The sequence below is a fragment of the Chlorocebus sabaeus genome, chromosome 2 (genome assembly GCF_047675955.1).
Source record: "Chlorocebus sabaeus isolate Y175 chromosome 2, mChlSab1.0.hap1, whole genome shotgun sequence".
In the NCBI taxonomy this organism is placed as follows: Eukaryota; Metazoa; Chordata; class Mammalia; order Primates; family Cercopithecidae; genus Chlorocebus; species Chlorocebus sabaeus.
The window spans coordinates 7,644,982-7,668,947 of NC_132905.1; the positions used below are offsets into that span (position 1 = coordinate 7,644,982).

The 23,966-nt window shown below is 49.2% G+C and overlaps 2 protein-coding genes across 2 annotated transcripts; both read right to left on the minus strand.

The window, feature by feature from the left end:
* Positions 1–1,353: 1,353 nt before the first annotated feature.
* On the minus strand, positions 1,354–5,328 carry LOC103243877 (protein FAM209B). Its single transcript, XM_008013464.3, has 2 exons — positions 4,984–5,328; positions 1,354–2,387 (listed from the first exon to the last, which is right to left on the minus strand). Exons 1-2 carry the CDS (start codon positions 5,230–5,232, stop codon positions 2,121–2,123), a joined length of 516 nt encoding a protein of 171 aa, XP_008011655.2. The 5' UTR covers positions 5,233–5,328; the 3' UTR covers positions 1,354–2,120.
* Positions 5,329–19,942: 14,614 nt separating this feature from the next.
* LOC103243851 (protein FAM209A-like) lies at positions 19,943–21,422 on the minus strand. The gene is made up of 2 exons (XM_008013441.3): positions 21,029–21,422; positions 19,943–20,280 (listed from the first exon to the last, which is right to left on the minus strand). Exons 1-2 carry the CDS (start codon positions 21,404–21,406, stop codon positions 20,017–20,019), a joined length of 642 nt encoding a protein of 213 aa, XP_008011632.2. The 5' UTR covers positions 21,407–21,422; the 3' UTR covers positions 19,943–20,016.
* Positions 21,423–23,966: the final 2,544 nt, after the last annotated feature.

Here is a 23,966-nt window from a genome sequence, read left to right on the forward strand (position 1 = left end):
TGGAAATTTTGTGGCATGAAAGCAGCCATAGATAACATGTAAATGAATGAGTGTGGTTGTGTTCCAATAAAACATCATAGGTGCTAAAATTTGGATTTTATGTAATTTTCATGTCATCATATATATATATATATATATAGCCATATATACATATTTATAGCTACAGGGTCTCACTATGTTGCTCAGGCTGAACTCAGACTCCTGGGCTCAAGCAATCCTCCTGCCTCATCCTCCAGAGTAGCTGCTACTACAGGTGCACACCACCACGCTCTGCCTGATATTTTTAACCATGAAAAAATATAAAAATCATTATTAGTTCACAAGGCCATGCAAATATAGGCAGGTGGCCAAATTTGGCCCGTGAGCTGTAGCTTGCTGGCCGCAGATCTAAGTATCTACTGGCTAAATGAAGACAATCTAAAACCTGCCCCAACTTGAGATTACTGGTTACAACCAATGTTTTTTCTTATCTGGATTTCTTCAGAGTGGGCTGTGACAATAACTCACATACTCCAGTTTGCTTGAAAACACTCATAAATAATCTGGAAGGCAAAGGAAGTAATCTTGGCTCCTTCTATTTCCGCTATATCGAAAGCTGAGAGTTAAGACAAAAAGCAAAATGTTCAAGGACCTTTTACAAGAGGTCCACCTCCTACACATGGAGAAAATCATCTGTGTAGGGAGGATCCTGAAAGCCTTGTGCAAATAATGGGAGTGGACTTTGTGGTTGGCAAGGAAGGTGGCAGAGATTTAGGACTTCTCTGTCAGGCACCAGAAGTTTCGACTGAAATGAAACAAAGGATCCCACAGCTAACTGTTCTCTCCAGACATGCACAGGTGTGTCTACGAAACCATCAGGTTGGCCTTTATTTATTTATTTATTTATTTATTATTTTTTTGAGATGGAGTCTTACTCTGTTGCCAGGCTGGAGTGCAGTGGCGCAATCTCAGCTTACTGCAACCTCCGCCTCCGGGGTTCAAGCCATTCTCCTGCCTCAGCCTCCCAAGTAGCTGAAACTACAGGCACTCACCACCACACCCAACTAATTTTTGTATTTTAAGCAAAGATGGGGTTTCACCATGTTGGCCAGGATGGTCGCGATCTCTTGACTGTGTGATCTGCCCGCCTCAGCCTCCCAAAGTGCTGGGATTACAGGCGTGAGCCACCACACCCGGCCTTAGGTTGGCCTTTTAAATGAGGAAAAATGGGTTCGGGGTCAGTAGGGGCCTTACAGCCGTAAGTATGTGCAGAGTCAGCCACACTAACATGCAAAATATCCACATTTTAAATAAGTATGATAAACTACGTATCAACTGATTGGGGAGCCCCTGGTTAGCACATCTGTATCCAAAACCCCAATGATATAGAAAGCACTATTTGTTTTTCCCTTATTTTTCTAATTTAAAAATAATAGAGAAGGAATCTCACTATGTTGCCCAGGGTGGTTTCAAACTCCCGGACTCAAGCAATCCTCCCGCCTTGGCTTCCCAAAGTGCTAAGATTATAGGTGTTAGCTACCGTACCCGGCCTCTCCCTTTTCCTTAATCCAACTATTGACAAATGTAACTGCTAGTTTGGAAGAAGGAAAAGTCAGTACATGGAACCTTTGAAACCGAATGAGTGAAAGGACTCTTGTGAGAGAATCAGATGACTCTAGAATACACCCCTCCTAATTGAATCATTTTACCATTTAAAAACTATCATTAAAGCCGTCTTTTGTAATATATCAAAGATAAAAAGCAGTTCTGTATCTTGCACAGATAGATACTATAGAGAACAAGAGTTTGTATGGAAACGACGTCAGCATCTTATCCCAGATTTCCCCAGCTCCGTCATCCACCCGCCGCCATTGCACGGAAGCACGAGCTCATCACATACTATTATGTAGCTTTCGGTGCTCTTCTCACCACCCACAGCTCTAGAGGACGTGAGAGGGGCAAAAACAAAACCATCACTGCTATGGCTGCTGGTCTCACATTCACTTTTTCTTCTAGTGAAAAAGAGAAAAGAAGCAAGATCTCAAACGTGGAAGTTCTTTTCTTCAGAATACTTTTATTGATTTGCATACAGTTTGTCAACACTCAACTTTTTTCTCTCCTACTTTGACGCACAAATCCATTCAGCTAGAGCTTTCTTCTCCCCATATGTCGTAGACCGTGACATGGTATGGATCTGCAGGCATCTCTGACCTTTGAAGCTTGAGGTTACTGATATTGCCTGTTGCCATGGCACCTTTAAGACTCCGCACTTTGGACATAAATCTCACAAGCTCCACGTCGAGTTCGTGTAAGGTATTGAATGTACAGTCTTTGAAAAAAGAAGCATTTTGATTTTTCTTTAGTGGAGTGCGAAATGGGAAGCATCGAAGGCTAGGAGGACTCTGCTCCTGTCGAGAAAGATATTCAAGGTCAATAATATCATGGACTTTGCTGGTTTTGACACAGTTCCAAGAGAGTTGGGCTCATTTAAGAAAAGATGGTTCTAGCATTGCTTGAGTGCAGGCATCGGCAGACTATGGCCAAATTTGGCCCTCCACCTGCTTTTGTAAATAAAGTTTTATTGGCATACGTTCATGCTCACTCATCTGTATATTGTTTAAGGCTGCCTCATGTTACAACAGCAGACTTCAGTAGTTGCAAGGAAGACCATACTGCCCATAAAGCTGAGCTGTAAATATGCACTCTCTGGCCCTTTACAGAAAAAGTTTGCCAATCCCTCCTCTAACCAGTTTGGGCACAGGATCATGAAATGCTGGGTCTTTCTAGGGGAGAACACGCTTTCTTTCCCTTTCTCTTTCTGCTTGAAAGAGTTGTTTATGGTCACTTTGAGGCCCAGCTGTTACTACTTTACACCTTTATCTCTTGTTTTTGTTTGTTTTTTTGAGACATAGTTTCACTCTGTCACCCAGGCTGGCATGATCTTGGCTCACTGCAACCTCCGCTTCCTGGGTTCAAGCAATTATTATTATTATTTTTTTTTTGTGAGACGGAGTCTTCCTCTGTCACCCAGGCTGGAGTGCAGTGGCATGATCTCAGTTCACTGCAACCTCTGCCTCCCAGGTTCCAGCAATTCTCCTGCCTCAGCCTCCCAAGTAGCTGGGATTACAGGCACCTGCCATCATGCCCAGCTAATTTTTGTATTTTTGTAGAGACGGGGTTTCATCATGTTGACCAGGCTGGTCTTGAACTCCTGACCTCAAGTGATCCACCCGCCTCGGCCTCCCAAAGTACTGGGATTACAGGCATGAGCCACTACCCCTGGCCCGGGTTCAAGCAACTCTTATGCCTCAGCCTCCCAAGTAGCTGGAACTACAGGTGCCCACCATCATACCGGTTAATTTCTTTTCTTTTTTGAGACAGAGTCTCACTTACCCACGCTGGAGTGCAGTGGCACGATCTCAGCTCACAGAAACCTCTGCCTCCCAGATTCAAGTGATTCTCCTGCCTCAGTCTCCCGAGTAGCTTGGGATTACAGGTGTGTGCCACCACACCTGGCTAATTTCTGTATTTTTTTTTTTTGGAGACGGAGTTTTGCTCTTGTTGCCCAGGCTGGAGTGCAATAGCGCGATTTCGGCTCACCACAACCTCTGCCTCCTGGGTTCAGGCAATTCTCCTGCCTCAGCCTCCCGAATAGCTGGGATTACAGGCACGCGCCAACACGCCCGACTAATTTTGTATTTTTAGTAGAGACGGGGTTTCTCCATGTTGGTCAGGCTGGTCTTAAACTCCTGACCTCAGGTGATCCTTCCACCTCGGCCTCCCAAAGTGCTGGGATTATAGGCGTGAGCCACCGTGCCCGGCCTTTTTTTTTTTTTTTTTTTTTGAGACAGAGTCTCACTCTGTCACCTGGGCTGGAGTGCAGTGGCTCCATCTCGGCTCGCTGCCACCTCTGCCTCCAGGGTTCAAGTGAGTCTCCTGCCTCAGCCTCCCGAGTAGCTGGGATTACAGGCGCCTGCCACTACACCCAGCTAAGTTTTTGTATTTTTAGTAGAGACAGGGTTTCACCATGTTGCCCAGCTGGTCTTGAACTCCTGACTTCGTGATTCACCTGCCTCAGCCTCCCAAAGTGCTAGGCTTACAGGTGTGAGCCACCGCACCTGGACTAATTTCTGTATTTTCAGTAAAGACGAGGTTTCACCATGTTGGCCAGGCTGGTCTCAAACTCCTGACCTCAAGTGATCCATCTGCCCCAGACCTTCCAAAGTTCTGAGATTACAGGCATGAGCCACTGTGCCTGGCCTACACCTTTATCTCCTTACAGAAGTCTCATATTTTGTTGGGATGATACCATTTCCATTTAGCTCAGGAATTTGCAGTAAGTCAAACACTAGGAAAAATGTAAAAAGCAAGGGGGAACAGTGAATCTGGCCCTGTGAATAATTTTGACCTTCTAAAACACACCATAAGTTCTTTTTTTCTTTTTTTTGAGACAGTGTCTCACTTAGTTGCCTAGGCTAAAGTGCAGTAGTATGATCTCAGCTCACCACAACCTCTGCCTCCAGGGTTCAAGCCATTCTCCTGCCTCAGCCTCCCGAGTAGCAGGGATTACAGGCGCACGCAACCACACCTGGCTAATTTTTATACTTTTAGTAGAGACGAGGTTTCACCATGTTGGCCAGGCTGGTCTCAAACTCCCGACCTCAGGCAATCCACCTGCCCTGGCCTCCCGAAGTGATGGGATTACAGGCATGAACCACCACGCCCGGCTGAGTTCTTGAATCTATCCTACATTTGAAAAAATCCATCTAACAAGAGGAACTCTGAGCCAATAAGCTAGAGGTCATCTTCCACTGTTTGTCCCAGTATCTGTGGATCTGGGGACTATTGTCTTCATAAGGATACATCAGGATTGCCAACTTTGCCCAGGACCATGAGGTCAGTTCATTATACCCAGCGGTGCCACCTAGACTCACTAGAACATCCGTTTCCCTGAGACTCCTGAGATTGAATCAATATGGTGTAGAAACACGGAACCATCCTTACCTTATTCTTCTCACTGTCTCTTTGATACTTCAGTATCACAAACAGCACAACAACAAACAAAAACCAGAGCCATTTGCTCCCAAGCCAGCCTTGGGCGTACTCTGGTAGATTCTGCCGAATCCGAAAGTGCCCTCCGCACGGCACCTTCCCCTGGGGTTCGCTAGTTTTCTCTCTCCGAGAAGAGAACATAGAGGCATAGCTGCAGGTGAGGCACAGAAGCAGGACCAGGAACCATTTCAGCGTCCACATGGTGAGCAGAGATGGGGAAGGGAGATGCTCATGATGGGTTTGCTTGCCCTCGCAACTGGGAGACTGGGCACCTGGTGCCAGGCCCTTGGTGATGTCACAGAGGCCCTGAGCTGAGGCCACCCTGGCCATTGTGATGATTTCAGGACAGAGGTTAATGGGGCTCACAGGGGTCCCCCAGGAGGAGGACTCAAAGGGAGATGGGGGCCTTTCCAGCAGGCAGTGAGAGAGAGAGGATGGGCATGACGGGGTGCCAATTCCCTGCCAGGGGGCTCTTTCCAACCCTGGAGCTCTGCTGGGAGAGCCCATCATGTTTTTGTTTTTCATTTGTTTGATGCAGACATTGTGATGAGCAGAGGGAGATGCCATGTGCCCCGTGGAGCTGAATTAAATGGGAGAGAAAGGTATTAAACCACAGGCCGCCTACAAACTCAAAACACCTATGTGTTTTGTTTGGCCTACATTGTTTCTAAAAATTATTTGTCAGTACTTCAATGTTGCGGTGGGGGGCACTTCACTTTAAAAGTTCAGGTTTCTGGCTTCCTTTGAAAATATGAGAGTGTGGCCGGGCGCGGTGGCTCACGCCTGTAATCCCAGCACTTTGGGAGGCTGAGGCGGGCAGATTACGAGCTCGAGAGATCGAGACTATCCTGTCCAACGTGGTGAAACCCTGTCTTTACTAAAAATACAAAAATTAGCTGGATGTGGTGGCACACGCCTGTAGTCTCAGCTACTTGGGAGGCTGAAACAGGAGAATTGCTTGAACCCAGGAGGCAGAGGTTGCAATGAGCCGAGATCGCGCCACTGCACTCCAGCCTGGCAATAGAGCAAGACTCAAAAAAATAGAGCAAATCTCCAAAAAAAAAAAAAAGAACGAAAGAAAACAAAAAACGAAACGAAAAGAAAATATGAGAGTTCTGGAAGCACTGGGCCCACACTGTCATAGAACCAGTCTCCTGCTGCAGCCAAGTGAAGCCATCCATCCTGTGGCCATATTGCCTCCACGGTCCCCACCACTCCCTATTACCTCACACCATCATGGACAGCAGCAGTATGTGCCTGCCTTGGGTTAAGAGTACACTTTGGAGCCGGGCCTGTTGGCTCACACCTGTAATCCCAGCCTTTTGGGAGGCCAAGGCGGGCGGATCACCCGAGGTCAGAAGTTCAAGACCAGCCTGGCCAACATGGTGAAACCCCATCTCTGCTAAAAATACACAGATTAGCGGGGCATGGTGGCATGCGCCTGTAATCCCAGCTACTTGGGAGGCTGAGATAGGAGAATCACTTGAACCTGGGAGGCAGAGGTTATAGTGAGCTGAGATCATACCACTGCACTCCAGCCTGGGCAACAGAGTAGGTCTCAGTCTCCAAGAAAAAAAAAAAGAAAAAAAGACTATACAATTGGGCCAGGCGCAGTGGCTCACACCTGTAATCCCAGCACTCTGGGAGGCCGAGGTGGAAGGATCACCTGAGGTCAGGAGTTTAAGACCAGCCTGACCAACATGGAGAAACCCTGTCTCTACTAAAAATACAAAATTAGTCGGGTGTGTTGGCGCATGCCTGTAATCCCAGCTACTCGGGAGGCTGAGGCAGGAGAATTGCTTGAACCTGGGAGGCAGAGGCTGCGGTGAGCTGAGATCGCGCCATTGCACTTCAGCCTGGGCAACAAGAGTGAAACTCCCATCTCAAAAAAAAAAAAGAAAAGAAAAAAAATTGTGATAAGAACAGGAAGCTTTAGAGACTAGCACGAGGGGACTGCTCCAAACTAGGTTATTCAGGAATAGTGTCCAGAAAAAGATGGCTGAGTAGAGGAGGGGAGATGATTAGGAGTTGGTGGGTAAAATGGGAAGGGGCTGAATCCCCCAAGTGAGAAGGAACAGCTGGCTTGACAACTGAGGCCAAGGCTGGGAATAAACCTAGGACTCCACACTATACCAGAACCCATGAGTTCTTTAAAATGACATGAAACAATAAATCCTGGGTGCTGGAACGCACAGCTTGTACTTGTTCCCCTGGGTCATCTGTAGAGGTGTCTTCCCGAGGAAGGCTCTGATTCGCAGATTTACTCCCGAGGAGCAGAACTTTATGCTGCATAGGAAATAAAGGCCTGCTGGGCACCCTCGCTGTGGCTTAAATTGTGCTGAGCTCTGTGGAGTGACAAAGAAGTTCTACAAGCTGTGGCCAGAGGCAGTGGCTCATGCCTGTAATCCCAGCACTTTGGGAGGCCAAGGTGGGCAGATCATCTGAGATCAGGAGTTCAAGGCCAGCCTGGCCAACATGGCGAAACACCGTCTCCACTAAAAATACTAAAAAAAAAAAAAAATTAGCCAAGTGTGGTGTTACATGCCTGTAATCTCAGCTACTCAGGAGGCTGAGGCAGGAGAATCGCTTGAGTCCAGGAGTTGCGGCTACAGGGAGCTCAGATGATGCCATTGCACTACAACCTGGGCAACAGAGCAAGACTCCGTCTCTAAAAAAAATAAATAAATTCTGCTGAGTAGTCTAGGGGAAAAGAAAAGAACACATGTGGTATAGACCCTAGTTGCTCAATGAATCCTTCTGTAAAATTATGTCTGATCCGGCCCTTATCAACCCAGCAAACCCAGCTTCCTCCATTCCCACCTGCCCTGCCAGCGTCCTCTCTGCTCCTCCATATGACAAACTTGAGCAAACGCTTCCCTTTGTCCTGACATCTGCCTGGACCACTTTTCCACAATCCTTTTCCTGCCTACGACTTTGTCCTCCACTCCTGCTCCTTGCCAAAATGGCATACAGTATATACTCAGTATGTTGTTGAATGGATGGATGAATGGGTGGGAGGGTGGATGGGTGGGTGGGTAGATGGATGGGTGGGCTAGTGGGTGGGTGGATGGATGAATAGGTGGATGGATGGGTGGATGGTTGGATGGATGGGTGCGTGGGTGGGTGGGTGGCTGAGTGGATTTTTGTTGTTGTTGTTTGAGACAAAGTCTTGCTGTGTCACCCAGGCTGGAGTGCAGGGGCACTATGTCAGCTCACTGCAAGCTCTGCCTCCCAGGTTCAAGTGATTCTCACTCCTCAGCCTCCTGAGTAGCTGGGACTACAGGTGCATGCCATCACACCTGCTTAATTTTTGTATTTGTATTTATTATTTGTTTATTTATTTATTCTTTTTTGAGATGGAGTCTCACTCTGTTGCCCAGGCTGGAGTGCAGTGGAGCGATCTTGGCTCACTGCAACCTCCACCTCCTGGGTTCAAGAGATTCTTCTGCCTCAGCCTCCAGAGTAGCTGGGATTACAGGCGCGTGCCACCACACCCAACTAATTTTTGTATTTTTAGTAGAGATGAGGTTTCACCATGTTGGCCAGGGTGGTCTCAAACTCCTGACCTCAGGTGATCTGCCTGCCTTGGCCTCCCAAAATGTTGGGATTACAGGAGTGAGTCACCGTGCCAGGCCTGTATTTTTATTTTTTAATTATTATTATTATTGTTAGTTTTGAGATGGAGTCTTGCTCTGTCACCCACTGGGGTGCAATGGTGCAATCTCATCTCACTGCAGCCTCCGCCTCCAGAGTCCAAGCAATTCTCCTGCCTCAGCCTCCCAAGTAGCTGGGATTACAGGCACCCACCACCATGCTTCGCTAATTTTTGTATTTTTAGTAGAGACAGGGTTTCACCATGTTGGCCAGGGTGGTCTTGAACTCCTGACCTCAGGTGATCCGCCTACCTTGGCCTCCCGAAGTGCTGGGATTACAGGTGTGAGCCACCACATCCAGCCTAAGAAGATTTTTTTTCTTTTTTTTTGAAACAGGGTCTTACTCTGTCACTCAGGCTATAGTGAAGTGGCACAATATCGGCTCACTGCAACCTCCACCTCGTGGGTTCAAGAGATTCTCCTGCCTCAGCCTCCCAAGTAGCTGGGATTACAGGTACGCACACTGCGCCCAGCTAATTTTGTATTTTTAGCAGAGACGGGGTTTCACCATGTTGGCCAGGTTGGTCTCAAACTCCTGACCTCAGGTGATTCGCCCACCTTGGCCTCCCAAAGTGCTGGGATTACAGGTGTGAGCCACTATGCCAGGCCTTCTTTTGGGTTTTAATGGTGGCTTCATTAAACAGGCATGATTCACAATCATGAAGAAATGTGATTGGGCCAAAAATTGATAAGATCTCGTATTAACAGACTGGGGAACCCAGCAGGGCCTGTCCAGATTCCTCTTGGTCTCTCTGTGCAGCTTTCCTTCCTCTAGGGTATGCGGCATGACCCTCTGGAATGAGGTCTTTGTCTCCCAATCAGATTAGAGTCTGCCTTGGGCAGGGAAAGGAGGACAGAAAGTCAGAGGGAGAGATTCTGTTTCCCTAGGACTACTCCTAAGGACTAAAGCACTCCAACTTTTTTTTTTTTGGACACAGAGTCTGGCTCTGTCACCCAGGCTGGAATGCAGTGGTGCAATCATAGCTCACTGCAACCTCCACTTCCTGGGCTCAAGGAATCCTCCCACCTCAACCTCCTGAGTAGCTGGGACTACAGGTGCATGCAACCATGCCCGGCTAATTTTTGTTTTTGTTTTTGTTTTTTGGTAGAGAGGGTTTTGCGTGCTGTGCAGAGTGGTCTTGAACATCTGGGCTCCAGCGATCTGCCTTCCCCAATCTCCCATAGTGCTAAGATTACAGGTGAGAATCACTTTGCCCAGCCCCCAAACATTATTTTTATTTTGAAGACAGGGTCTCACGCCACCACCCAGTGCCATGGTACAATCATGGCTCACTACAGCCTCGACCTCCCAGACCCAAAAGAGGCTCCTACCTTAGTCTCCCAAGTAGCTGGGACCACAGGTGCACACCACCACAATCGGGTAATCATTACTTTTATTTATTTATTTTTTTGAGACAGAGTCTAGCTCTGTTGTCCAGGCTGGAGTGCAGTGGTGCAATCTCGGCTCACTGCCACCTCCACCTTCTGGGTTCAAGTGATTCTCCTGTCTCAGCCTCCTGAGTAGCTGGGATTACAGGTGCCTTCCACCATGCCCAGCTAATTTTTCTATTTTTGATAGAGACAGGGGTTTCACCATGTTGGCCAGGCTGGTCTTGAACTCCTGACCTCAGGTGAACTCCTGACCTCAGGTGGACACACCTCGGCCTCCCAAAGTGCTGGGATTACACACATGAGCCACCATGCCCGGCCACCACATTCTTATTAAAGAGTTGATTGGGGCCGGGCACAGTGGCTCACGCCTGTAATCCCAGCACTTTGGGAGGCCGAGGCGGGCAGATCACCTGAAGTTGGGAGTTTGAGACCAGTCTGACCAACATGAAGAAACCCCGTCTCTACTAAAGATACAAAATTAGCCGGGCGTGGTGGCGCATGCTTGTAATCCCAGCTACTCGGGAGGCTAAGGCAGGAGAATCGCTTGAACTCGGGAGGCGGAGGTTGCGGTGAGCCGAGATTGCACCACTGCACTCCAACCTGGACAACAAGAGCAAAACTCCATCTCAAAAATAAGAAAAAAAACAAAGTTGATTGGGAATCCGTGTCATGGATACACCAGAATTTATTAATTTTCTAGTCTTCTCATGGGTTGCATGACCTGGAAGAAGTTCGTTAACTCTATGTCTTAGTCCATGTTGTGCTGCCATTACCCAAAACTGGGTAATTTACAAAAAACAGAAACGTATTTGCTTTGAGGCAGAAGGGCAAAAGGGAGTGAACTCTGTGTCTTCCTATGGCAGAAGAGGAGAGTGCATCCAATCCCTTAAGCATTTTACAAGGGCTCTAATCCCATCTGTAAAGTCTTCACCTTTATGACTTAATCACCTCCTAAAAGGCCTCACTTCTTAATATTATTCTACTGGTAATTAAGTGCATTAGACCATTCTTGCTTTGTTATGAAGAGAAGTACAACCAGGCACAGTGGCTCACGCCTGTAATCCCAGCACTTTGGGAGGCACATGCCTGTAGTACTTGGGAGGCTGAGGCAGAAGGATCTCCTGTGCCCAGGAGATAGGGGCTACAGGGAGCTAAGATTGCGCCACTGCACTCCAGCCTGGGTGACAGAAGGAGACCCTGTTTCAAAAAAAAAAAAAAAAAAAAGGTTAAACTTACAAGGTTTGACAATATCGAGCATTGTGGGGATGTGGAGCAACTTGTATACATGCCAGGCATGAGTATAAAACATCACAAGTATGTCAGAAAACTGTGTGGCAGTTTTCCACCAATGCTAGCACACATACGTTCTATTACCCAGTGAATCCTCTACTGTTCCCAACAGAAATGCATAAATACAGCCACCAAAAACATGGAGCCACCACGCCCAGCACTTCCTTTTTTTTTTTTTTTTTGAGATGGGGGTCTCACTATATTGCCCAGGCTGGCCTTGAACTCCTGGGCTCAAGCAGTCCTCCCTAAGTGCTGGGATTACAGGTGTCAGCCATGGTGCCCCACCAGGATATAAGGCATTTGTCACATATATGTATTGTAAATATCATACCCCAGTTTTTTTTTGTTTTTTGTTTTTTCTGAGATGGAATCTTACTCTGTTGCCTAGGCTGGAGTGCAGTGGCACGATCTTAGCTCACTGCAAACTCCGCCTCCCGGTTTCAAGCGATTCTCCCGCCTCAGCCTCCTGAGTAGCTGGGATTACAGGTGCGTGCCATCAAATCCGGCTAATTTTTGGATTTTCAGTAGAGATGGGGTTTCGCCATGTTGGCCAGGCTGGTCTCAAATTCCTGGCCTCAAGTGATCCACTCGCCTCAGCCTCCCAAAATGCTGGGATTATAGGTGTGAGCCACCGCTCCTGGTCTTTTTTTTTTTATTTTAAGACAGAAGCTTGGCCAGTCACAGTGGCTCACCCTGTATTCCCAGCACTTTGGGAGGCCAAGGCGGGTGGATCATCTGAGGTCAGGAGTTCGAGACCAGCCTGGCCAACACATCTGTACTAAAATACAAAAACTAGCCAGGCATGGTGGTACACACCCGTAGTCCTAGCTACTCGGGAGGCTGAGGCAGGAGGCAGGAGAATTGTTTGAACTCAGGAGGCAGAGGTTGCAGTGAGCCGAGATTGCGCCACTGCACTCCAGTCTGGGTGACAGAGTGAGACTCCATCTCCAAAAAAAAAAAAAAAAAAAAAAAAAGAATAAGAATCTTGCTCTGTTGCTTAGGCTGAAGTCTGAAGTGCAGTGGCGATATCATAGCTCTCCGCAGCCTTGACCTCCCGGGCTCCAGCGATCCTCCTGCCTCAGCCTCTGATGCAGCTGGGACTACAGGCGTGCACCATCATGCCTGGCTAATGGGTGTGTGTAGAACTGTTCTCGCTATGCTGCCCAGTTCGTCTTGAACTCCTGAGTTCAACTGATCCTCTTGCCTCAGCCTCCAAAGCTTTTTTTTAGTCTTAATGATGTATCTCGGAGGGCAGAGACTCGGTATATCTCATTCACTGCTGAATGCCCAGGGCCCCTTACCCTGCCTGGAACGCAACAAGCCCTCGACAAATGTTTATTGAATGAATGATTATGTTGAAGTCCTGCCTCTGGCCTCATTTTCTTCCTTTGGGCATGTTACTCCCTGTCTTGCCCATTTCACAAGATTTTGTGAAGCTGCGGAAACCACAGGATCCGTTCCCCCTACCCTGGCGTTGGGTTTGGTGGCTCTCAGGCCGCGTCAGTTTTTACATTCAGAAAAGGCAGAGCTCTGTTCTTCCCCGGTAACTTAACAGCTAAGCTCCACGTGGGCGCCCCGCCCACCTCAGGGCCCGCCCACACCCAGCCACGCCCACACCTGTCAGTTGACGGGAGGGTCAGAACCACTCTCTAAGGGGCGTAGCCAGAACCCAGAACGAGGAAAAGGGTGGAGTTGCGAGGCCCCTGACCAATGAGAGCGCAGAGTTCTGGGCCGGAAAAGGCGGGGCCGCGCGCTGGAGAGGGCGGTGTCCACATTTCCATTGGGCTACCTGTCGTCGTCAGGGAAACGTGGTGTCCCGGAGTTGGGGGGCGGGCGTTACTGGAAGGCGGGGCTTCTGGGGCCGGCTCGGCTGGGACTGGACGCTTGCGGTCAGCTGACCCGCCGCCATCATGTTCGCCGTTTGCAAGTGTCCCGGAGTGGGATCGCGGACCCTGGCTAGCGGGTCGTCGCCTCTGCCGCGGTCCTTGGACGCCGCCGCCCTGGCCTGGGAGCCTGCCCCGCCACAGGAGCCGGCAGTGCAGCGGTCCACGGGCGGCGGGCGCGGCCCCCGGACCCCCTCACGGCGACCGGTCGCGGGCGGCCCGGGGCAAAAAGCCCGTGGGCAGCCGCGATGGCCCTCAAGATGGTGAAGGGCATCATCGACTGCATGTTCGACAGTAACCCGCAGGACTAGGTCCGCGGCATCTGCAACGACAAAGGAGGACGAGGTGAGCCCGGCGCGCCACAGGGGCGGCTCGGCCTGGTCACCGCCCCGGACCCGGGCCCAGCCACCAAGCATCTGTCTTCGTTGAAGGATGCCTGTGCAGCCCTTGGGCAGTGGAAGCCTTAGAAAGTCTACCCGAGTGACTGCCTGCATCCCTGCGTGGACAGCAAGGCCGGTCTGAAGGAGAGCAGCCCACTGATACCACAGCCGTCCCAATACCAGAGGCTGTGTCGGGCATGAGGTGCCAAGAGGGCAGGGAAGTTAAGGAATTTGCTTGCAGGCACCAAGTCAACCTCAGCCCATGTCCCTCTCCCTGGGAACCTGAGTTCTTGCCTTATTGTTACACTTTTCCAGAAGTGGTGTGGCTTCTCCTGCCTCTGGCTTAATGAGGTCATTTTTGTTCATCTCCATCCCCTTTCCCTTGGTTTTTATCATCTCAGAAGCTCTCCCTAACTGCTTTGGTTACAACCTGTAACTAACTTATGTACTCTTCAGATTCCTTTTGAGTTGAGGGCATAGCTAATTAGCCTGGATTTTATTTTACTGAGCGTGGTTCAGCAGATTGGAAATGTGGTTTGCTTCCTGAGAGGACTTTGTCTGCACGGGCAGGATCTTCCAGCGCCTGTCCCTGCCCCCTTCAGCGCATGTCACTGAGCAGCCTGTTCTAGGATCCTGAGGAGGAGCCACGGGGTCTGTCCAGTGGAGGACCTTACACTCTAGTCTGGGGCGTGGTTTTCGGGGGGCGGGGCTGTGTGCTTGTCTTCACTGCGAAGCCCCTGAGCCTGGGTTTCTTCCTTTGGAACTGGTGTGAGTTGATAGTGCCTTTCCACAGGCATGGGCCCATTCAAGTGGGTATTGATGGTGGAAACATTTTTAGAATAGTGCAGGGCCGTCCTTGAAAGTCCCAGGCTTCCTCGTGGGCCCTGCCGTTGGCCAGACAGCGATTCCATGCAGGACACGCGGTGTCTGGGAGCCCTGGTTTTCTCATCGGAAGACCATCTTTATGGCCTGGAGGGTCATTACTCAGGTGTTCACTTCTGATTCCAGATATTGTCTGCAGCTGCTGGCGTTTCCTGGAGAGCAGCAAATGACTGTTGAATGATAGTTCTAGTGGTCCTCCCAGCGCCCCCCGAAACTCGCTTTTAAAAGCAGCTACCCTGTAGACTCCATGCTGTAGGTTCTTCCCACCCGCTGCACCTGAAGCGAAGACTTTTGACAGTGTGCTTTTTCTGCAGCAGTATAGTTTCCAAAACAAGTTTCCATTTCACAGTAGATTTTCACTTAAAACCTGAGTGTGGCATTATGGAAACAGGGCTGAGCAATGACTTTGAAAGCTGCGTGGAAAGTTAGTGTGATCGAGTGGAAATCGCGTGAAGTTTGGGCGATCTGAGTCCAAGTGCTCCGACTGACTTAATGGGGCAGTCCACGGAGAGCCCCCTGTTCTGTCTCCTGTGTAACGTGGGGACCTAGGGCTGAGTTGCCTCCCTCCTTGCTGAAGCAGGCTGAGGATGCTGCAGCGACACATGGGTTTCTGGAAGAGCTAGAGTGCTCAAAGAGGTTGTTTAATTCACTGTTTTCCAGTCCTCAGGCTGTGACTTCTTAGTGGGTTGTAAATTCAATTTACTAGGTTATACTAGATAAGAAAAAAGAAAACAAACTCGAAAATACCCGAGTGCGGCCGGGCGCGGTGGCTCACGCCTGTAATCCCAGCACTTTGGGAGGCCGAGGCGGGCGGATCACAAGGTCAAGAGATCGAGACCACGGTGAAACCCCGTCTGTATTAAAAATACAAAAAATTAGCCGGGCGCGGTGGCGGGCGCCTGTAGTCCCAGCTACTCAGGAGGCTGAGGCGGGAGAATTGCGTGAACCCGGGAGGCGGAGCTTGCAGTGAGCCGAGATTGCGCCATTGCACTCCAGCCTGGGGCACAGAGCGAGACTCTGTCTCCAAAAAAAAAAAAAAAAAAAGAAAAGAAAAAAGAAAATACCCGAGTGCAGGCACATGCAGTAGCCGTCCTGTCTTGAAACGTTGATTTCTGCATGTGATGCTTGTGTGCATGTGTGAGCATATTGGGTTGCCATGCACAACCCATTAAAATGAGTCCAAAAAGTATGGGAAGTAGTGGTCTGATTTGCACGTGTCTTGGTCTACTTGAGTGTGCCTGAATCCTTAAGGAACAGCAAGGATGATGTTGGCAGGTAGGTGGAAATCCACCTGGGGGTGTCCGCAGTTACTAAATCTCGATAGAACTGGGACAAAAGTCAAATGATTTTTAATATTTCATTCTCAGAAGTCCTTTTCATAGTTTTGGGAAAGTTTTCTGCTTTTTTTCTTTTTATTATTTTTAAAAAATCTCCATCTTAGAGACAGGGATGAGAAAATTTTCTTAATCTTTTTCTTTACTATAAAATCTAGGCTGGGGCTGGGCGCAGTGGCTCACACTTGTAATCCCAGTACTTTGGGAGGCCAAGGTGGGTGGATTGCTTGAGCCCAGGAGTTCGAGACTGGCCTGGGCAACAGAGCAAGACCCCCGTCTCTACAAAGAAACACAAAAAATTACAAAGAAACACGTGCTGCTAGTCCCAGCTGCTCAGGATGCTTCGGAGGGAGATTGTGTGAGCTCTGAGAGGTCAAGGCTGCAGTGAACCCTAATCATGCCTCTGCACTGCAGCCTGGCAAGAGAGCCATACCCTGTCTCAAAAAAAAAAAAAAAAGGCATAAAATCTACCCGTACATTTAAAGCTTTCTTTTTAATGAGCTCAGTGTTATTAAGTAAAAAGTGAACATGTCTTCGCATCTAAATATCCCCACTCCTTCAAAGCAACCATTTCTACCGGTTTGGTGTCTACTTTTTTTTGAGACAGAGTCTTGCTTTGTTGCCCAGACCGGAGTGCAGTGGTGTGATCTCAGCTCACTGCAACCTCTGCCTCCTGGGTTCAAGCAGTCCTCCCACCTTAGCCTCCCAAGTAGCTGAGATTACAAGCCTGTGCCACCATGCCCGGTTAATTTTCATATTTTTAGTAGAGATGGGGTTTCACCATGTTGGCCAGGCTGATCTTGAACTCCTGATGTCAAGTGATCTGCCCACCTTGGCCTTCCAAAGTGCTGGGATTACAGGTGTTAGCCACCATGCCTGGCCTTTTTTTTTTTTTTAAATTTTTTGAGCCCAGGTCTCACTCTGTTGATCAGGCTGGAGTACAGTGGCACGATCTTGGCTCAGTGCAGCCTCCAACTGCTAGGCTGAAATAATCCTCCCTTCTCAGCCTTCTGAGTAGCTGGGACTACAGGCATGTACCACCATGCCTGGCTAATTCTTGTTTTGAGACCGAGTCTCACTGTCACCTAGGCTGGAGTGCAGTGGCGCAGTCTCAACTCACTGCAACCTCTGCCTCCTGGGCTGAAGTGATTCTCCTGCCTGAGCCTTCCCAGTAGCGGGGACTACAGGCGTGCGCCACTATGCCCAGCTAATTTTTTGCATTTTTAGTAGAGTTGGGGCTTCACCATGTTGGCCAGGCTTTCTTGAACTCCTGACCTCAAGTGATCCACCTGCCTCAGTCTCCCAAAGTGCTGGGATTACAGGCGTGAACCACTATGCCTAATTTTTGTATTTTTGTAGAGATGGGCTCTATGTTGCACAGGCCGATCTTCAACTTCCGGGCTCAAACAGCTCACCCTCCTCGACCTCTCGAAGTGCTGGGATTACAGGCATGAGCTACTGCACCCAGCCTGGTGTCTGTATTGTTGAAATTTTGCCCATGCATGGAGATGGCGGGTATTTCTGCGTGTGCACGATCTTGCTCGGCATTCCAGTCATCACTGACGGCTTTCTCTGCACTTGGAGGAAGACCTAGCTTGTTATTTCCAAATCCCCCCAGCATGGGCATCCCGTAGGTTTTTTCAGTCATTCCCCCCTTGATGGGCATTTCAGACAGTGTCGCTGTTCACGTTGTGGAGCATTGTCTGTGCAGATCTGTATGGGACAGATCCTCAGGCAGCGTGGGGAGTCAGAGTTCTCTGTGTCGCTGCCCATCCCCCTCTTCCTGGCTTCTGTGCTTCCAGGGCTTGGTGTCACCTCCCCGCTGGTGCCTCTTGGTAACACCAGCAATGGGTCTCCCAGACCTCCAGTCACGGAGGGCAATTGACTTGGGCCTGGTTCCCGGGCTCTGAAGCTTGTCACCTTGTTCACCAGAGGCCACACTGCCAAGGCCACTCCCACCCAGTGACAGAATACCCAGGGAGACGCAGGTAGGTCTTGAGGGGCTGTGGTCTTCCTGAGCTTCCCTTAGGCCACAGGGCCAGCAGCACAGGACGCTCTCAGGAGCATTCTCTCACTGGAGCAGTCCCTGAAAACTAGAGGCACATGCAGACCCCGCTTGGGGTCACTGCTGCTGGGGGCCTTGGATTGATCTTTCCCTTTGCACGTTTGCTGGCCCAGCTCCTGGTAGGCTGGGAGCAACCAGCTGGCACCCAGGGCTGTAGATGCATAGCTACTCCCACGGGCGTGGCCTTAGGGCAGACCTGTGTGGGGCTGCATGGAGGCTGGGCCCTCCTCTCCCCTGCCCTGGCCACTCCTTGCTCCCTGGCCCCCTCATTCCTGATCACAAACCTCCAGGGTCCTCTTTGGCGCCTTTCTCCTTGCTCAGCTTGCCTTCCCAGGCTGATAAGTGCGCCTTCCTGAGGACATATTCCCCTTGCCCCCCCCAGGAAGATGCTGCCCACCCTTCAGGGCCCGGGGTTGGGACCCTTGAGGGGTGCCTATGCCTTCGAGGCAGGGCCTCCTTCCCCTGAGGCCCCAGGCATCTGGGCTGCTCTCTGCCCTGCCTCCGTCTCCTGCGAAGCCATGGCCTCCTGCCTCATGGTCTTGGTCTTCCCTGGGCCCTGGGTGACTTGGATGCTTGTGAGGGTGACAGCACTGGTCAGCTGGGTACCGGCCCCAGAGATGCCCACGCACTAATTCCTGGGACCTGTGGGCCTGCTTTCATGTGGCAAGAGACATTTTGCAGATGAATTAGATTAAGGATTTTAAGATGAGCCTCCTGGCTCCAGGAGGGCAGGTCACCATTCTCCAAGAAAGGGAACCTGGGCCCCTTGGGGAAGTGGCTGATTCCAGCATGAAGGCAGGCAATGAACCAGATGAGCGTGGAGCGTCTTGGGTTGCCAGAAAGTAAGGAATTGCTCAGAAGAGGAAGGGGCTTGCTCACAGAACACAAGTGCCAACCCAAAGGAGCTCCTAATGCCAAAGGTGGGAAAGGTGGAGCCAGAAAATAATGAAAATATCAGATTATTTAGAATAAAATAAACACCTGTAAGTCTATACTGAAATCCATCCATCAATCAATAGCGAAGGAACAGCTCTTACAGCAGAATTCCAATCAATAAAGAATGTAGGAGGGAGGAAAATTGAAATCAAGCACCTAAGTATGTACAGAGATGCCATCAGCTGCAGTAACATGTAAAATGCCCACGTTTTGAATAAGTAGGATAAAGAACATGTCATCTAATCTGGGAGCCCCTGGTTAGCACATTTGTATCCAAAACTTCAATGGCATAGAATGAACGAATTCTTTCTCCCTTTTCTTTTTTGTTAACTTAAAATAATAGAGACGAGGTCTCACTGTGTTGCCCAGGCTGGTTTCAAACTCCTGGGCTCAATCAGTCCTCCCGCCTCAGCTTCCCAATATACTAAGATTACAGGTGTGAACCACCGTGCCCGGCCTCTTTTTTTTTTTTTTTTCTTTTGAGACAGAGTCTCGCTCTGTCACCCAGGCTGGAGTGCAATGGTGCGATCTCAGCTCACTGCAACCTCTGCCTTCCGGGTTCGAGCGATTCTTCTGCGTCATCCCTATTTTTTTTTTTTAAATCCAACTATTGACAAATGTAACTGCTAGTTTGGAAGAAGGAAAAGTCAGTACATGGAACCTTTGAAACGGAATGAGTGAAAGGACTCTTGTGAGAGAATCAGATGACTCTAGAATACACCCCTCCTAATTGAATCATTTTACCATTTAAAAACTATCATTAAAGCCGTCTTTTGTAATATATCAAAGATAAAAAGCAGTTCTGTATCTTGCACAGATAGATACTATAGAGAACAAGAGTTTGTATGGAAACGACGTCAGCATCTTATCCCAGATTTCCCCAGCTCCGTCATCCACCCGCCGCCATTGCACGGAAGCACAAGCTCATCACATACTATTATGTAGCTTTCGGTGCTCTTCTCACCACCCACAGCTCTAGAGGACATGAGAGGGGCAAAAACAAAACCATCACTGCTATGGCTGCTGGTCTCACATTCACTTTTTCTTCTAGTGAAAAAAGAAGCAAGATCTCAAACGTGGAAGTTCTTTTCTTCAGAATACTTTTATTAGTTTGCATACAGTTTGTCAACACTCAACTTTTTTCTCTCCTACTTTGACGCACAAATCCATTCAGCTAGAGCTTTCTTCTCCCCATATGTCATAGACCGTGACATGGTATGGATCTGCAGGCATCTCTGACCTTTGAAGCTTGAGGTTACTGATATTGCCTGTTGCCATGGCACCTTTAAGACTCCGCACTTTGGACATAAATCTCAGAAGCTCCACCTCGAGTTCGTGTAAGGTATTGAATGTACAGTCTTTGTTGAGGGAAGCATTTTGTTTTTTCTTTAATAGAGAGTGAAAGTGGCCGCCTCGAAGGCCAGGACTCTGCTTCTGTCAAGAAAGATACTCAAGGTCAGTAATATTGTGAACTTGGCTGGTTTTGACACAGTTCATGTTACAACAGCAGACCTGAGTAGTTGCAAGGAAGTCCATACTGCCCACAAAGCTGGAAACATTCACACCCTCCCCGGCCCTTTACAGGAACGGTTTGCCGAGCCCTGCTCTAATCAGTTTGGACACAGTATTATGAAGTGCTGGGTCTTTCTACGGGAGAACACACTTTCTCTCCCCTTCCCTTTCTACCTGAAAGAGTTGTTTGTGGTCACTCTGAGGACCAGCTCAAACTACCTTACACCTTTATCTCTTCAGTACAAGTCTCATATTTTGTTGGGATAATGATACCATTTCCATTTAGCTCAGGATTTTGTAGTAAGTCAAACACTAGCAAAAATTTAAAAACAACGGACAGTGAATCTGGCCCTGCAAATAATTTTGACCTTCTGAAACACACCATAAGTTCTTGAATCTTTCCTACATTTGAAAAAATCCATCTAACCAGAAAATCTGTGAGCCAGTAAGCAGAGGTCATCTTCCACTCTTTGTTCCAGTATCTGTGGATCTGGGGACTATTGTCTTCACGAAGGATACATCAGGAAGTGAATTTGCCAGCTTTGCCCAGGACCATGAGTTAGGTTCATTATATATAACAGTCCCGCCTAGACTCACTAGAACATCCGTTTCCCTGAGACTCCTGAGATTGAATCAATATGGTGTAAAAAAAAAATGGAGCCATCCTTACCTTATTCTTCTCATTGTCTCTTTGATACTTCAGTATCACAAACAGCACAACAACAAACAAAAACCAGAGCCATTTGCTCCCAAGCCAGCCTTGGGCGTGCTCTGGTTGATTCTGCCGAATCCGAAAGTGCCCTCCGTACGGCACCTTCCCCTGGGGTTCGCTAGTTTTCTCTCTCCGAGAAGAGAACATAGAGGCATAGCTGCAGGTGAGGCACAGAAGCAGGACCAGGAACCATTTCAGCGTCCACATGGTGAGCAGAGATGGGGAAGGGAGATGCTCATGATGGGTTTGCTTGCCCTCGCAACTGGGAGACTGGGCACCTGGTGCCAGGCCCTTAGTGATGTCACAGAGGCCCTGAGCTGAGGCCACCCTGGCCATTGTGATGATTTCAGGACAGAGGTTAATGGGGCTTACAGGGGTCCCCCAGGAGGAGGACTCAAAGGGAGATGGGGGCCTTTCCAGCAGGCAGTGAGAGAGAGAGGATGGGCATGACGGGGTGCCAATTCCCTGCCAGGGGGCTCTTTCCAACCCTGGAGCTCTGCTGGGAGAGCCCATCATGTTTTTGTTTTTCATTTGTTTGATGCAGACATTGTGATGAGCAGAGGGAGATGCCATGTGCCCCGTGGAGCTGAATTAAATGGGAGAGAAAGGTATTAAACCACAGGCCGCCTACAAACTCAAAACACCTATGTGGTTTTTTGTTTTTGGTTTTTTTGAGACGGAGTTTTGTTCTTGTTGCCCAGATGGGAGTGCAATGGCGTGATCTCAGCTCACCACAACCTCCGCCTCCCGGGTTCAAGCCATTCTCCTGCCTCAGTCTCACAAGTAGCTGGGATTACAGGCATGTGCCACCACGCTTGGCTAATTTTGTTAGTAGAGATGGGGTTTCTCCATGTTGGTCAGGCTGGTCTCAAACTTTCGACCTCAGGTGATCCACCCGTCTCGGCCTCCTAAAGTGCTGGGATTACAGGTGTGCGCCACCGCGCCTGGCCCACCTATGTGTTTTGTTTGGCCTACATTGTTTTTAAAAATTGTCAGTACTTAAATATTGGGGGGGCATTTCACTTTAAAACTCCAAATTCTGGCTTCCTTTGAAAATATGGGAGGTCCAGAAACACTGGGTCCACACCCTCATAGAACCAGTCTCTCTGCTGCAGCCAAGTGAAGCCATCCTGTCTGCGGCCATATTCCCTCCACAGTCCTCGCCACTCACTATTACCTCACACCATCATTGATCGTAGCAGTGTGTGCCCACCCTGGGTTAAGAGTCTACTTTGGGCCGGGTGTGGTGGCTCACACCTGTAATCCCAGCACCCTGGGAGGCCAAGGCAGGTGGATCACCTGAGGTCAGGAGTTCGAGAATAGCCTGGCCAACATGGTGAAACCCCATGTCTACTAAAAATACAAAAATTAGCCCAGCATGGTGGCGTATGCCTGTAGGCCCAGCTACTTGGGAAACTGAGGCAGGAGAATCGCTTGAACCTGGGAGGCAGAGATTGCAGTGAACTGAGATCGCACCACTGCACTCTAGCCCGGGCAACAGAGTGAGACTCCATCTCAGGAGGAAAAAAACAAGAGTATACTTTGATTAAAATTGTGATAAGAACAGGAAGCTTTAGAGACTAGCACGAGGGGACTGCTCTAAACTAGGTTATTCAGGAAGAATTTCCAGAAAAAGATAGTTGAGTAGAGCGGGGGAGATGATTAGGAGTTGGTGGGTAAAATGGGAAGGGGCTGAATCCCCCAAGTGAATAGGAACAGCCGGCTTGACAACTGAGGCCAAGGCTGGGAATAAACCTAGGACTCCACAGTATACCAGAACCCATGAGTTCTTTAAAATGACATGAAACAAGAAATCCTGGGTGCTGGAATGCACAGCTTGTACTTGTTCCCCTGGGTCATCTGTAGAGGTGTCTTCCTGAGGAAGGCTCTGATTCGCAGATTTACTCCCGAGGAGCAGAACTTTATGCTGCATAGGAAATAATCAAAGGTCTTGCTGGGCACCTTCGCTGTGGCTTAAAGTACTGAGCTCTGTGGAGCGACAAAGTAGTTCTGCAAGACTATGGCCAGGGTGGTGGCTCACGCCCGGAATCCCAGCACTTTGGGAGGCCAAGGCATAGATCACCTGAGGTCAAGGAGTTTGAGGCCAGCCTGACCAACATGGTGAAACCCTGTCTCCACTACAAATAAAAACAAATTAGCCAGGTGTTTTGGTGCACACCTGTAATCTCAGCTACTCGGGAGGCTGAGGCAGGAGAATTGCTTGAATCCAGGAGGCAGTGGTTGCAGTGAGCTGAGATGCCAGTGTACTCCAGCCTGGGCAACAGAGTGCGACTCTCTCTCAAGAAAAACCAAAAAATAGTTCTGCAAGACTATTCTAGAAAACCAAAAGGGGAAAATGGTGTTGGGCTCTGCTGCACAGTTTCTTCCTCCCTGAGCGTGGTACAGTGTCGGCTGGGGCTTGGGGCTTCCTGCCAGAGACTGGGCAGGGCGGAGAGATGCAAATCTCCGGGTTGATCAGAAGATGGGCACTTCTCTGCTTACAAGTGCCCACTCAGCTCGGCAGCTACTGCTTGGAATTACGCCCACTGTAGAGGCAGCTGCCCTGATGACCAGGGCCTTGGGCCACCCTGTGACCTCAGTTTGTAGGTCTGTCCTTGGCATCACGCTGCTCCCTGTCCCCAGTCTTCCCCATTCCAGCAGCTTTGAGGGATGGCTAATTATTTTCAGGGGCCCCCTGTGTCATTTTTTTAGAGATAGGGTCTTGCTATGTCACCCAGACTGGAGTGCAGTGGAATGATCTTGGCTCACTGCAGCCTCAATAATTTTTAGTTTTTGTTTTTTGGTAGAGACAGGGTCTGGATAATTTTTATTTAGTTTTTGGTAGAGACAGGGTCTCCCTGTGTTGCCCAGGCTAGTCTCAAACTCCTGGGCTCAA